This window comes from Lampetra fluviatilis, chromosome 4, assembly GCF_964198595.1.
Source record: "Lampetra fluviatilis chromosome 4, kcLamFluv1.1, whole genome shotgun sequence".
NCBI classification, from domain to species: Eukaryota; Metazoa; Chordata; class Hyperoartia; order Petromyzontiformes; family Petromyzontidae; genus Lampetra; species Lampetra fluviatilis.
Genome location: NC_136278.1, coordinates 220,298 through 234,398, shown reverse-complemented (window position 1 = coordinate 234,398; position 14,101 = coordinate 220,298). Strand labels below are relative to the sequence as shown.

At 57.3% G+C, this 14,101-nt stretch overlaps 1 protein-coding gene across 2 annotated transcripts in view; it reads left to right on the top strand.

Moving 5' to 3' along the window:
- Positions 1–12,931, top strand: part of RAB28 (RAB28, member RAS oncogene family) — a 28,538-nt gene extending 15,607 nt beyond the window's left edge. The window contains exons 5-8 of one of the 2 annotated variants that reach the window (XM_078855232.1): positions 9,028–9,131; positions 9,697–9,774; positions 12,250–12,393; positions 12,811–12,915. In XM_078855232.1, the coding sequence (XP_078711358.1) occupies positions 9,028–9,131; positions 9,697–9,774; positions 12,250–12,360 (293 nt within the window). In that variant the 3' untranslated portion in view covers positions 12,361–12,393; positions 12,811–12,915. Of the gene's footprint in view, positions 1–9,027; positions 9,132–9,696; positions 9,775–12,249; positions 12,394–12,810 lie in introns of both variants that reach the window. The other variant, XM_078855233.1, reaches the window with a different exon arrangement.
- The last annotated feature ends 1,170 nt before the right edge of the window (positions 12,932–14,101 follow it).

Sequence of the window (14,101 nt, the reverse complement as noted above, 5' to 3'; positions counted from 1 at the left end):
AATACCAGTCAGACGGTGGTCTCGGCAAACAGTGGCCATTTAGGGGGGACCCACGTCCCCCATAATGATGTGACTGACTGTAACTAACACCCGCACGCTCTCGTCTATACCACAGTACGCGGGATAGAGACGGACGGCTGAGCGGTAGAGTGAGTGGCTCACAATCGGAAGGTTGCGAGTTCACATCCTGGTTGGGGGAGCAGTTGAATTCAGCTCATTGTCCTTTCGGGATCGATAAATTGAGTACCACTTTGTGGGGAAACCAATATTGCCTGTCCTATTCCATGTTCCGATGTCCCTGTCATATAAACATGGAATTTCCACCTCTGGCTCTGCAGAGTTGTATACAGGAGATGAGCACCAATGCCTCGATGCTCATTTGAGCTTCTGGTTAAATTGATTAAAACTTTGTTTTAATCAATTTAACCAGAAATTTAACCAGAAGCGTTTCTCTCAGAGGACCACCTTGGTCCCACGAGCCAAGTGAGCGTTTGTCAACATGGCGTGATTGGCCGATTGAGACGTGGACTCGTCAATTAACAACGCAGCGGAGCGCAGCGGCGGGCGTCACTGTCGCGCCGACACTGCGGCTGCCAATCCCCTGCGGCAAAACGTTACCTCCGTGCGGGTCACGATAACCGCCGTCCCCCCTCCCCTCGAGCATCGCGCGTGTAAGTCGAGCCGCACGCGTACGAAAAAAACAAACGAGAGAGGCGGCGTGGACAACATAATCACAATAACGAATAAAAACGACACCAGAATGGGACAATGGCGCCACGGGTTTGCGTTTGCGTCTTCCGTGCCGTGCCGAGTGCCGCACGCGCAGCGCAAACACGGCGAGCGGCCCGCCGCGGCAATTAGGAGGATCTCAAGTGAGGCTCAAGTGAGGCTCGCCAACAATGGAGGGTAAACTTTAATTACGTGCGCGGCACGAACGCGATCGCCGTAACACTTAGACAGGTGCTGCCCCCGCCGCCTCTCCTGTGGATGTGTCCCTCACCCCGGGGCGGGGAGAGGGAGCGGTCGCAACGGGACCTACGAGCGCACGGAAGCGATTCCCGACGGGCGCCTCTCAGCGTGCGGCTTGTAATGATCTGCCCTGTTCTGCTTTGGTTCCTCCGGCCCTCCTCCCATAGCTAAACAAGCACCATGCAATGTAGCCGGCATTGGCCAAGCCACGTCCTGTTAATGATGAAAAATTCCCTGCAAATTACACAATTGAGATGACACACAGCAGCAACTTCACACTCGATAGCAAATATTTGGCAGGGCCCTCCTGAACAAGAGTGTTGAGACTCAGTGAGGCTCTCCTCGGTGACTACTCGCAACAAGAGTAATCATTGAGAGGACGAGTCACGATCAACAAGACGGTGCTGGTCACAATGAGCCCTACAAAATAAAGACAAAGATCTCCCTATAGCCTGTACAGACTGGAGGGACAAGTGCTGTTGTCCATCACTTATTAAGGTCAGCACGGCGCACCTAGAACAGTGCAGCGTGGCCAGCACCAAGCCCGGCCACCTTCATCTCCCCATTACTCATGTTCACAATCCGCACCTGGTACTCATTTAAGGCTGAGTCGACCTAGGGGAGCCTCTGGACGGATTCAGATATAATGCTGGCCATGAACGGGAATTAAGCTCGGGTCGCCAGTTGCACAGCGCAGTGTGCTAGCCTTTGTGCCACCGCCCCCCCCCCCCCCCATTGGTTTCCCAGGTCCCGTCGTGTCCCCGGCGGTGGTACCGGCCAGGCGTCATTATGGCCACATTGGGGCCATCCAACTCCATTATTCCTTAAGCCATTGGTCCCAAAATGTTATTGTTCGGTACCACCCAGGGGGACAAATGCTATCAGTGATTTTCTTGAAGCATTCAACCTCCAGGTGACGAATATGTACGATAGCAAAGTCGGCGTAATAGCTGTTTGTAAAATAAACACGTCAATTAATTAGGGTATCGTGGTATGTTTAATATAGAATTTCGGTTTGGAAAATACAAGCTTTTTGCTCACAGTGAGCGACACTGCCCGTGGTGGACACTGCCCGTGGTGGACACTGCCCGTGGTGGACACTGCCCGTGGTGGACACTGCCCGTGGTGGATAGCAACAGCATCCTACCGCCTGTGCTACAACCCCGGGCAGGCGTCTCCATGGCCATGCGTTTGTAGACGATTAATTGGGACGGCACGCGGCATTTTCCCGTAAACTTCGCGCCGCCGCCGCCACCCATCATTTCCCGTCCTCTCCTCTCTCCCTACCACCCCCCCCCCTTCGAGTCCCTGACACTCTCCAGAATCCCACCCATCCCCAGGGGGCGGAGGGGGGGGTGCTGTAAGGGGGCCGCGCGGGGTCACGTCGGGATGGGGGAGTTTGCTTCCTCCACTCCCTCCCGTCCTCCCACCACCGACCACGCCGAGGCGTTAACTCTCCCTGGAAGGTTTTCTGGGAAAGCGGCCGTTGCGGTGCTGGTGGTGAAACAACCAGTGGTGGTAATGGTGGTGGAGGAGAGAGTTTGAGAGGTGGATGGTGGTGGTGGTGCTGATGGTGGTGGTGCTGATGGTGGTGGTGCTGATGGTGGTGGTGCGTGTTACGGTGGTGGTGGTGGTGGTGTCAGGATATTGGTGATTGTGATGGGGGTTATGGTGGTGCTGATAGTGTGGAATTTGGTGGTGCTGGTAGGAATGGTAGTGGTTGGTGGTGGAGTCGAGACAGGAAGAGGAGGTGGGTTGTGTTTGTGCAATACGGATCGGGCGATGACGCGATCAAAGGGACGACAACGACGATGACGATGATGACAGCGGTGGTGAGATCCCGGCTCGTGTGCCGCCGCCGGTGAGAGACGGGTGGCCTTGGGGAGCCGGAGTTTCGCGGCACGATTGCCGATTTAGAGCGCGTCCACTTAGGCCCGGCGCCCTGCTCATCGTCACAGCGAGAGGGCGCGCAGAGCCGTGGCTTTAGCTCCGTTTAGCGTCACCTCCACTTAGCGTCTCGCCACCGCGCTCTCCCTCGCTCTCCCTCGCTCTCCCTCGCTCTCTCCAGCTCGTTTATTTATATTCCCCCCTCCCGCTCTCTCTCCATCTGAATTGCCGCCGTGCTAATTTGGTAGCGGGCCAAGTTGAAATATTTGTTTTATTTCAACGCCTCAATCGTTCACGACTTAATCATCATCATCGCAGAAAGAGTAACAATATCGTTTATACGAACGTGAGACCTTGCAACGAGAGTAAAATATTAAATGTATGAGAAGGATTATCGCTCCGTTCATTCTCAATCTGCTGCTAACGAGAGGGAGTTGTTTCTGCCGCCCTCCTCCTCACGCCGGGGTGCCTCGGAGCGCTCTTTAAACGTGACGAGCGTCTTACATCGTCGCATCTAATCTCCAACATCACAAAGAGCACCCCCAGTGGTAGCTGCCCCTGTGCGGCATAAGGTGAGTCAACAATCCCAGTTGGGTCGTGTGCGGTGTAATGGGACCGTGCAGTTACCCACTCTGAGCACAGTGGACGGCGCACAGTATTTTACAGTTAACACCACCACAGTAATAACTAGGGCGGCCTGCCGGATATGAACCTCGAAACCTCTGCATCGAGCGTCGAGCGCGCTCCGGCCGGGACATCGGGACGCCCCACCACCCCCGTGCCACCTCGTCGTCGTCGTCGTCACATCGCACCTCACGTGCGGCGCGTCGGTGCGTGATCCACCAACCCTCAAACCCCCCCCCCCACCTTCCTCTTCATCCCTGTCCAGACACGCGCCCCAAATAGTACAGGTGTGGGTACTTGTTGGGGTGATCCCTTAAAGCACCTTCAAACAATCGCCGATGCCACAGACGCAGCCGCGTCTTTAATCGCCTGCGGCGGGGGGACCGCTGTGGGGGAGGGTGGGATGGGGTGGCTGGAGTGGATATGAAATAACTTTAATAAGAGGAGAGAAAAAAAATATACAAGAAACATTTGGCTTTGATCGTCGGACGAGGAGAGAAAGAAACCGGAGTTTCTCTGTCTTCACTGCTTCCCCCACCGCCTCCGCCACTCACGGCTTCCTCCACCGCCTCCTCCTCCGACGCCGCTGCCGCCACTTTGGCAAAGAGGTTCTGATCCAAATTGTAACAAGCTGTTGCAGGGTGTGCGATGGGTGACTTGTTCGCTTGCCTGCTCGCTCACTAATAGCTCACCCCCCATAACCCACTCTCGCCCACCCTCTCCAACAGGTCACTCACCTTCACCGACAGCTCACCCACCCACCCCAGATTACGCACTTACGTTTCTGGCTCTTGAATTGGCTTGTCTGTTTCTAAACCTCTACTCGTGGATCGCTGGGAGCGAGTGTCAGTTTAAGAGCGTTCACCTGGGAGGCAGCGTCGTTAAGGTGCCTTGTTTGCCTGGCCCCACGCTGCATGTGTGCGTCTTTGTGCAGGCGGTGGCCCGGTTAAGCGGAAACCATGGCAATCTTCTCTCCCGGCATTTGCGACATGATTACAGCTGTCCCTTGCCCGACGGGCCGCGTCTCTCCGCGTAATCCCTTAATGTAAAATTTTTGCGCAAAAAATATCCCACGTGGCAATTTTACGAAATGCGCGAGTGCTCTGCCTCTCCCGTGCAGAGACGCCCACAGAAAACAGACGCGGCACGGATTTGACAACGTTTCCACGAGCACTTTGCGCGTGTTTAGTCGACGTTGTATTCGGTATTATTGTCACGACGCTGGAGCGCTCAGTCCTGATCTCGCTTCTGCACCGGGTAGAACGTGGAGTGAAGCAGCAGTCGTGGTGATTCACGATCCTGCACTCACCGATTCACTCGAGTCACTCGCTCACCTTCCGCGGTCAGTCGCCCCCTCATCGTTCTACTATCGCGGCTACTACTACTACTACTACCATGCTTACCGCTTCCTGTGAACGTCGCTCGTTCATTCCTCCACCCATGCTGAGGACTCGGTCGACCAGACACTGACTGTTTAACCTCATCCACTCTGTGTCCAACCACCACACTGCAGGTCACAATAACACACCAACCCCCCACTCACTCACTCAGTCATTCACTAATTTACTCTGACACTCACCAACCCGCCTGCTCACCCACTCACCCACCCACTCACCACACTGCAGGTCACCTCACTTCTCTTTGTGCTTCTTCCCTCGCACCGCTCCACTTTGCAGTTCCCTCCTCCCACCGTCTCCTCTCCTGAGCTCTCATAATAACCTCGCTCTGTTCAAGGAATGTGTTCACTCTGTTCCATTACAACTTTGACCATGCTGTTTGCTGCTGGCCGCTTGATGTGTTTGGCCTGTGCTCAGTAAATGCGTTTAAAATATTTAAAAACACTTCTCATGAATTGGTCGATAACACCTTAATATACAGAGGATCACAGAACTCAGGGAGATATGAATTTGGTACCGGCTCGCCGCTTGGTCGCCGACTTTCCCACTCGTCTGTGGTTCCTCCTCGAATGCTGTGCGGCGGCGTTTTATCAGTCGAGGTCATCGTTTTATTATTAAAATATAATAATTTACAAACACATTGGCACAGATCCCCTTTGCCCCAATCAAAGGGATTGGGCCTAACTATTTCCCCAGCACGAGCGCTGTCCCGCACACACGGCGCTGTATGCTACCAGGGCCCCGCGGTGTACGTGCTGGTGAATAGTGCAGCCTACTCAGTCCATGTCTGTCGGGCGGGCGGTCTCGGAACGGCTGTTGAGCAATTTGCCAGAACAAGGGCGATTTGGCGATTTGTGCCAAAGAGGAAAATCGTGCGGCTCAACACAGCCCGGCCGTTGCGCCTGTTTTACCCAAAACGCATTCCCCGTGCGCATGGGGTGGAGGCGGCGGCGGCGGCGGCGGCGTTGGCGGCGAGGGAGAAATTAAAATTCTTGCCGGGGCCACCTGGACGGCGCGGCGGCACGCGTGAGCTCTGTTCTGCGGCGCGCCGCCCGTAATTTGCCCACGGGCGAGGGGAGCGTTACCCGCAGCCCCGCACCGAGGGGAGCGTTACCCGCAGCCCCGCACCGAGGGGAGCGTTACCCGCAGCCCCGCACCGAGGGGAGCGTTACCCGCAGCCCCGCACCGAGGGGAGCGTTACCCGCAGCCCCGCACCGAGGGGAGCGTTACCCGCAGCCCCGCACCGAGGGGAGCGTTACCCGCAGCCCCGCACCGAGGGGAGCGTTACCCGCAGCCCCGCACCGAGGGGAGCGAGCGCCCGTGGGGAGCGGCGCGCCGAGCCACGAACCCGTCGACCTGAGTTCGATTTCCGCTCGTGACCAACGCAGTGGTGATTATCCGAACTGATCCTCGGCCTCCCCGAGGTTGATTCGGCCTCGCAACTGAGGGCACGGTGGCGTGTGTACACATCGCCACTGGGGACACAACAGTGGCTGGGCGCTGCGCCGGCCACGCCACCGCCTCGTGTCGCCGTGCCGGCTTGCCCGCTAAGAGGGTTACAGAAGGGACAGTAGTGTACACTGAGAATGATACCAGAAGCATTGTCTGTCTTCCTACGCAACACCTTACTAACCTGTCTAGTCGGAGGTGATAACGCTCGGGATGGTCTGTAACTCTTTTACTAAAGACACTCTGTCTTCCACTCCGCCACGTGGCCCACACGGGCTCAGAAACGTGGGAAACATAACCACACCCCCTATTAACGCGATTCGTACGAGTAAGATGCCTCCAGGCATACACGTCTCGGTACACCGAGACCACCGACTCGGCACATCTGTGAACCCCGTTTAATCAGCTACAACCCAGGTAGATCCTCACCCATGGATATCAGCGGTGGCGGCTCAGTGTCTCTGAAACGACCATTATGAACCCCTCGATAGAGACAGACAGACGCGCCGACCCAGGGGGGGGGCTTGAACCCCCCACGACCTTGGCGCTGCCGGCTCAGTGCTGGCTCAGTGCTGGCTCAGTGCTGGCTCGGCGGCTCTGACCCCTAAGCCACGAGGCCACCCTGACATGGCGTAGCCCCGGGGCCACCCTGACACGGCGTAGCCCCGGGGCCACCCTGACGCGGCGTAGCCACGGGGCCACCCTGACGCGGCGTAGCCCCGGGGCCACCCTGACGCGGCGTAGCCCCGGGGCCACCCTGACGCGGCGTAGCCCCGGGGCCACCCTGACGCGGCGTAGCCACGGGGCCACCCTGACGCGGCGTAGCCCCGGGGCCACCCTGACGCGGCGTAGCCACGGGGCCACCCTGACGCGGCGTAGCCCCGGGGCCACCCTGACGCGGCGTAGCCCCGGGGCCACCCTGACGCGGCGTAGCCCCGGGGCCACCCTGACGCGGCGTAGCCACGGCGCCACCCTGACGCGGCGTAGCCCCGGGGTCACCCTGACGCGGCGTAGCCGCGGGGCCACCCTGACGCGGCTTAGCCCCGGGGCCACCCTGACGCGGCGTAGCCCCGGGGCCACCCTGACGCGGCGTAGCCCCGGGGCCACCCTGACGCGGCGTAGCCCCGGGGCCACCCTGACGCGGCGTAGCCCCGGGGCCACCCTGACGCGGCGTAGCCCCGGGGCCACCCTGACGCGGCGTAGCCCCGGGGCCACCCTGACACGGCGTAGCCACGGGGCCACCCTGACGCGGCATAGCCACGGGGCCACCCTGACACGGCGTAGCCACGGGGCAGGGTGCTAAGCTGTGTCCGGGCGGTGGGCGGCGCTCGGGTTAGCGGTGAGCCGTGGGGATGAGAAAGGTTTATCGGACGCAGGGGGGACGGATGTCTGGAGGGGACCCCCACGACCCCTGTTCAACCCCCGACGACTGTCAGGGCACCCACTCCCCTCCCCGCTAAACCCCCCACCCGCCTGCCCCGCCCCGGAGAGATTATCCTTAAACTTGCCGGGGTTCGGAGTTCACGTAAACAGTCGCACTTATTTATTTATGTCACCCACTTAGCACCACCCTGAGCTCAAGGGTTTAGAGAACACGCACGCATGCACGGGTGTGCACCCACATTAACACTCGCAGGCACATGCACACATGGGCAAATACTCACATATTCACACACACACAGATGATAGGCAGACACATGCAGGCTGGCGGACATAACGGCAAATACACACACATACACTGCACAAGAACACACATGCACAGGTACATCGCATTATCATCATCACCACCACCACCACCATTGTGACCGCCGTCATGAGTCTCCATGTGAGTCTCTCATGGGGACCAGCCTGGGCCCGTCCACTCGGCACTCCAAGGGAGTCCAACTTTTCTTCAATTATGTTTCTCTCTCAACCGCAGAAGTTTTACCACAGTGATCAATATTGTCATCATCACCATCATCATGGGCGACATCCGATGAATAATCGCTGCCTTGCTCATCCCTCGCTGGGCTATTAACGCCAACCTCGACGAACGAGCAGAGGCCTAACCAGTGGCAGCTTGGCAGGCAGTGGCACCCACCCTCTCCTCCCATCCTCACTGTGAACCCTTCCATAGGAATAACATCTTATAACTTCATCGTCATCAGCAGCCATGGTCAGTCCACTGCTGGATTAAGGCCTCCCCACACCGCCGCCATCGCTCGCAATTGTGCGATGCGACGTCCCAGCTCGCCGTCTGCACGTGAGCCCACGTCACCGGCATCGCTCCATGGACCGGAACGTCGTCAAAACGTTCTTTGTACTACTTTGGGGAGAAATCAAAAGTGGTTACCCTATGGATAGGCTTGCCCATGCTATAGGTTGGCTGCGTATGGTGCGAAAGAAGTTAAACGTCCATTACATTTACTCCTCTGGCTCTGAAGGGCTGTGAACAGGAGATGAGCACCAATGTCTCGATGCTCATTTGAGCAGCAGAAACTCACTCTGACTTTGTTTTAATCAATTTAACCAGAAGTGTTTCTCCCAGTAGACCCCTTCATTGAGACGATCACCTCAGTCCCACGAAGGAGCGTCTGTCAACATCGCATGAGAGACGCACTCATCAATTAACAACTCGTCAGAGCGCAGACGACAATTAACATCATGACGCAACGCCACTCATGCCCTGTCCTCCCACCCCGTGCCCCCGCCCCCCCCCCAGTCGACCTGGAGCACATGCGCACGGTGAAGGCTGACAAACACTCGCGCTTCTGCCAGGAGAACGGCCTCAGTAGCCACTTCGTGTCAGCCAAAACCGGGGACTCGGTGAGTCTCGCTCGCTTGCTCGTGTGTGTGTACGTGCGTGTGTGTGTACGTGCGTGTGTGCGTATACGCGCATGTGTGTGTGTGCATTCCGTGGGAAGTGGCTCGTGAAGGATGCTGCTGGGCAGCTGGAGACAGTCGCCCTCCAACAACAATGGAGAGCGGAGGAGCGACGCTCACAACAACGAGCGACGTGACGGGCAGATAAACTAGAGTGAGGTAACACAGTGAGGAGCACAGGTGGTGCATCTGCCAGATGTCTCAGTCAGTCAGCCCACGACATCTGGGTCTGTCCTATGAGCTCCTGTCCGTGAGCCTTCACGTGGCCTCAAGGTGCACCGAGCCTGGCACAAGCGCAGCAGTGAAGTCATCACCACTCAGTGGTGCACGGCAGTGGCTGTTGTGTTCCGTGGGGCAGTGAGGCGGCTTTGGTGGTGTGAAGCGGTCGCCTGGTGTGGTTAAGATGCTGTGATTGTGGTGGTTGTGGTGGTGCGAGTGTAAGTGGTTGTGGTGTTTTGGTTGTACCAGTGCAGTTGATGCATCGTGGTCGATGTGGTTGTGGTTGCAGGTGGCCGTGTGTTTCCAGAGAGTAGCGGCCGACACTCTCGGCATCAAACTCAACAAAGCGGAGATGGAACAATCTCAGGTGACCCCGTCCGACCCCATATGACCCTGTGTGACCCCGACCATTTGACTTAGCCCGCCCTTCAGACCGCCTTGTGAACTCACGCGCCCTTAATCGAGCCGGTCACCGATCGCTACGCGCCCATTACTGTGTGCGTGGCGACCAATCATTGCCAGCGATTGTAAAAATCGCACTCATTATATTTTAAGTTATGCAAATTACATTACAATTATATGCGACATTGCGTTTGAATGAAACTATACGAATTAGACAGCAAATGAGAAACAATGCAAGTAAAATAAAATCCTGGATTGAATCATGACCTTGAATCGCGATGGTTCATCGCACCACTGAGCAACGAGGAAGGGAAGTCACATAATCATCATAGTCGGGACTGCCACACTCGCTAACGCACTTACACACTCACACACTTACACACTCACACACTTACACACTCACACACTTACACACTCACACACACACTCACACTCGCTAACGCACTTACACACTCACCCGCTCACTCACCCGCTCACTCACCCACTCACACACTCACTCACACACTCACTCACCCACTCACACACTCACTCACCCACTCACACACTCACTCACCCACTCGCACACTCACACGCACACTCACACACTCACTCACACACTCACTCACACACTCACTCACACACTCACACACTCACACACTCACTCACACACTCACCCACTCACTCACTCACCCGCTCACTCACACACTCGCTAACGCACTCACCCACTCACACACTCACTCACACACTCACCCACTCACCCGCTCACTCACACACTTGCTAACGCACTCACCCACTCACTCACCCACACACACACTCGCTAACGCACTTACCCACTCACACACTCACCCACTCACCCACTCACACACTCACACACTCACCCGCTCACACATTCACCCGCTCACACACTCGCTAACGCACTCACCCACTCACACACTCACCCGCTGAAGCACTCACCCACTCACGCACTCACACACGCACTCACCCGCTCACTCACCCACACACACACTCACCCGCTCACTCACCCACTCACACACTCACCCGCTAAAGCACTCACCCGCTCACACACTCACTCGCTAACGCACTTACCCACTCACACACTCGCTAACGCACTCACCCACTCACACACACTCACCCACTCACACACTCGCTAACGCACTTACCCACTCACACATTCACCCGCTCACTCACGCACTCACACACTCACTCGCTAACGCACTCACCCACTCACACACGCACCCGCTGAAGCACTCACCCGCTCACGCACTCACACACGCACTCACCCGCTCACTCACCCACACACACTCACCCGCTCACTCACGCACTCACCCGCTCACACACTCACCCGCTCACTCACCCACTGACGCACTCACCCACTCACCCGCTCATGCACTTACCCACTCACTCACCCGCTCACTCACCCACACATGCACTCACCCGCTCACTCACCCACTCACGCACTTACCCACTCACGCACTCACCCGCTCACTCACCCACTCACACACTTACCCACTCACGCACTCACCCGCTCACTCACCCACTCACACACTTACCCACTCACCCGCTCAAGCACTCACCCGCTCATGCACTCACTCATGCACTCACTCACTCACCCACTCATGCACTTACCGGCTCACGCACTCAACTACTCACTCACACACTCGCTCGTGTACTTAAGCGCCCAATCATTCACGCACTCCCCACTCACTCACACACTTACCCACTCACTCGCTCACCCACTCGCAAACCCTCTCACCCACTCACTCACCCACTCACACACTTACCCACTCACTCGCTCACCCACTCGCAAACCCTCTCACCCACTCACGCATTAAACGGCTCGCTTTGCTTTGCGAGCCGTTTTGTTCGCCCGCTGTGATGCTCGTCGTTTTGTTCTTGAGATTAAATGTCTCAACTCTTTCCTGGCCGCCCCTCCCCGTCTGTCTCTGCTGCCCTCTTTCATTTCGACCTCCTCTCTCTCCTCGTTCCATCGCAACCCTGCCACCCTTCACCTCTGCTCCCTGCCACACGCGCTTGCTGCTCGTGACGACGCGCTTCCCTCCTCGCGGCGTGGATCCTGCACCCATTCCCCATTCCACCGCTCGAGCCGCAGCGGGTCGACCACCTGAATCCCCCTCCACTCCACCAAACTCCTCCACCTGCTCCTCTCATTCACACGCTGCCGCCTGCTGCTCACCTCGCCAACGCAACCGCTATTCCGCGTCTGTCGATCTCACCCTCGCCATAACCCTCACCGTGACCTTCGCCGTGACCCTCACTGTAACTCTCTCCCTTACCGTGACCCCAACCCGAACGCATGGCGCCTGGCTTGACAACTGCCACTCCCATCCCGACCGCGCCTCACCCCCCCGCTCGTCACCATCCACCACATTAACCACCCGGCACCACGCCCGCCACATCCCATCGTCCTCCCCGGCCCCTGCCGGCCCCCCCGGCCCCCCAGGGTGTACTGAAAGCCGAATTGGTCGACTACCGGGAGGCGTCGGGGCTGCGCGAGTACCGCGCGGCGGCGGCGGCGCGCTGCGACAAGAGCTCCGTGTGCAGTGTGCAGTGACGAACAAACTCGCTCGCTCGCTCGCTCGCTCACGTATGGGCCACACACCCACACGCGCACACCACAGCCGCTGCTATTGCAGCAACGATGATGTGTGTGTGTAGTGTGTGTATGTATGTATGTATGTTGAACTTCATTCGCACCGTATGTAGCCAACCGTGCTAGTCGTATGATGGTGGTGGTAGTGACGATGACAGTGATGGTGGTAGTGACGATGATTGTGATGATAATGACAATGTCCGTGGTTATGATGAAGATTAGGCGACGGTGACATTGATGATGATGGGGGTGACGATTGTGATAATGATGACAACAGTAATGAAGACTGGTGATTTAGATGATGTCATGAAAATGATTTTACGGCAATGATTATGACGATGTTCAAAATTGTGATAATGATGACTTATGACGGTGAATCATTCTCAACGCTGTTTCTCTGTTTGTTCACAGCGAGTGGTGAAAGCCGACATCATCAAAAGCGCCCCGGACTCCCCCGTGCGGGCCGTGAGCCAGCCCAAGAGCTCTGTGTGCGCCATCCACTAGACTCCACTCGGGGGGGGGGGGGGGGGGGGGGGGGGCATCGGTAGGATTGGTGGGAGTAGAGTTGGGTTACGACCAGCTTCATCTCATGGCTAATAAAACCCATGCAGTGTAATCGGCATTGGCCAAACACCCCAATGCTGAAGAACTGCCGGCAAATTACTCAATTGGGATCACACACAGTAGCAACATCGCCCTCCTACTTTAGAAATTTGGCAGGGCCTTCCTGAGCCCGAGTCGTCTCGGTGAGGCTCCCTCGCTGGCCGTGTGGCTGCGGTGACTGAGATTGCGAGAGCCAAATCTAGAACTAGAGCCAGTCCGTTGAGCTGGTTTCCTACGGGCGCCATCGTTCTCATGGCGCGCGCCGATCGTAGCGCAGCAAGGCGCCGCTGTGTTCCACGCGAGGCGCAGCCTGCGCTGGCTCCACAGCAGGGGGGTGATGCTGCTGCTGCTGTGTTATCCTGATTGAGTAATTTGTAAATGTAGTCCATGACGCAGGCAAACAATAGCCCACTCTTACCAACGACGTCACGGGATCTGTAAATGTCGTCTGTAAAGCAGACGGCGCGTAGTATTGTATGGTTAAAGCGCACCACCACCACCAGCACCACCAGCACCAGCAGCAGCACAGCAGTAATAGCTGGGGCAGCCGGAGCCGCGACTAAGACATGGCCACAGCGCCGCTCCTCCCCCCACCAATCTCCGCGGGTGAAGAGAGAGAGATTCTGTCGTCGCCGCAGCGTATTCTCCGGATGGTAACGCATCTCACATTCCCCCCTCGCACTTCAAAGGTTGGAGGTCCATCTTATACCCCAGTAGGTGGGCTGTGCGTGCGCATCAGCATCGGGGAGATAAAGGCGGCTGGGCGTAGTGCAGACCACGCCCCGCACCCTCTTGCGCTGTGCCGGCCTTCGTAGGCGCTCGGTGAAGGCACTTGCCCCAACAGTCTTTGTCACCAGCTCTGTGTAACTTTATTGGCACCCGGCACAAATGTGGTGGGGGTCTCAGCCGGCGCCTTCCAGGTGGTGGCACCGTGAGACCATTCGGGATTCTGACCGCGCGTGGTTATTAATTTGATTGTTCCACATTGACGGTGTTTTAGTGACGTTGTCGGCATGCGGTCAGGGTTCTTGATTCTGTCACCGCGCCGAGTTGGGCGTCGGGTTCCTGGTCGTGAGATTTACCGTGCGAGGCAACTGAC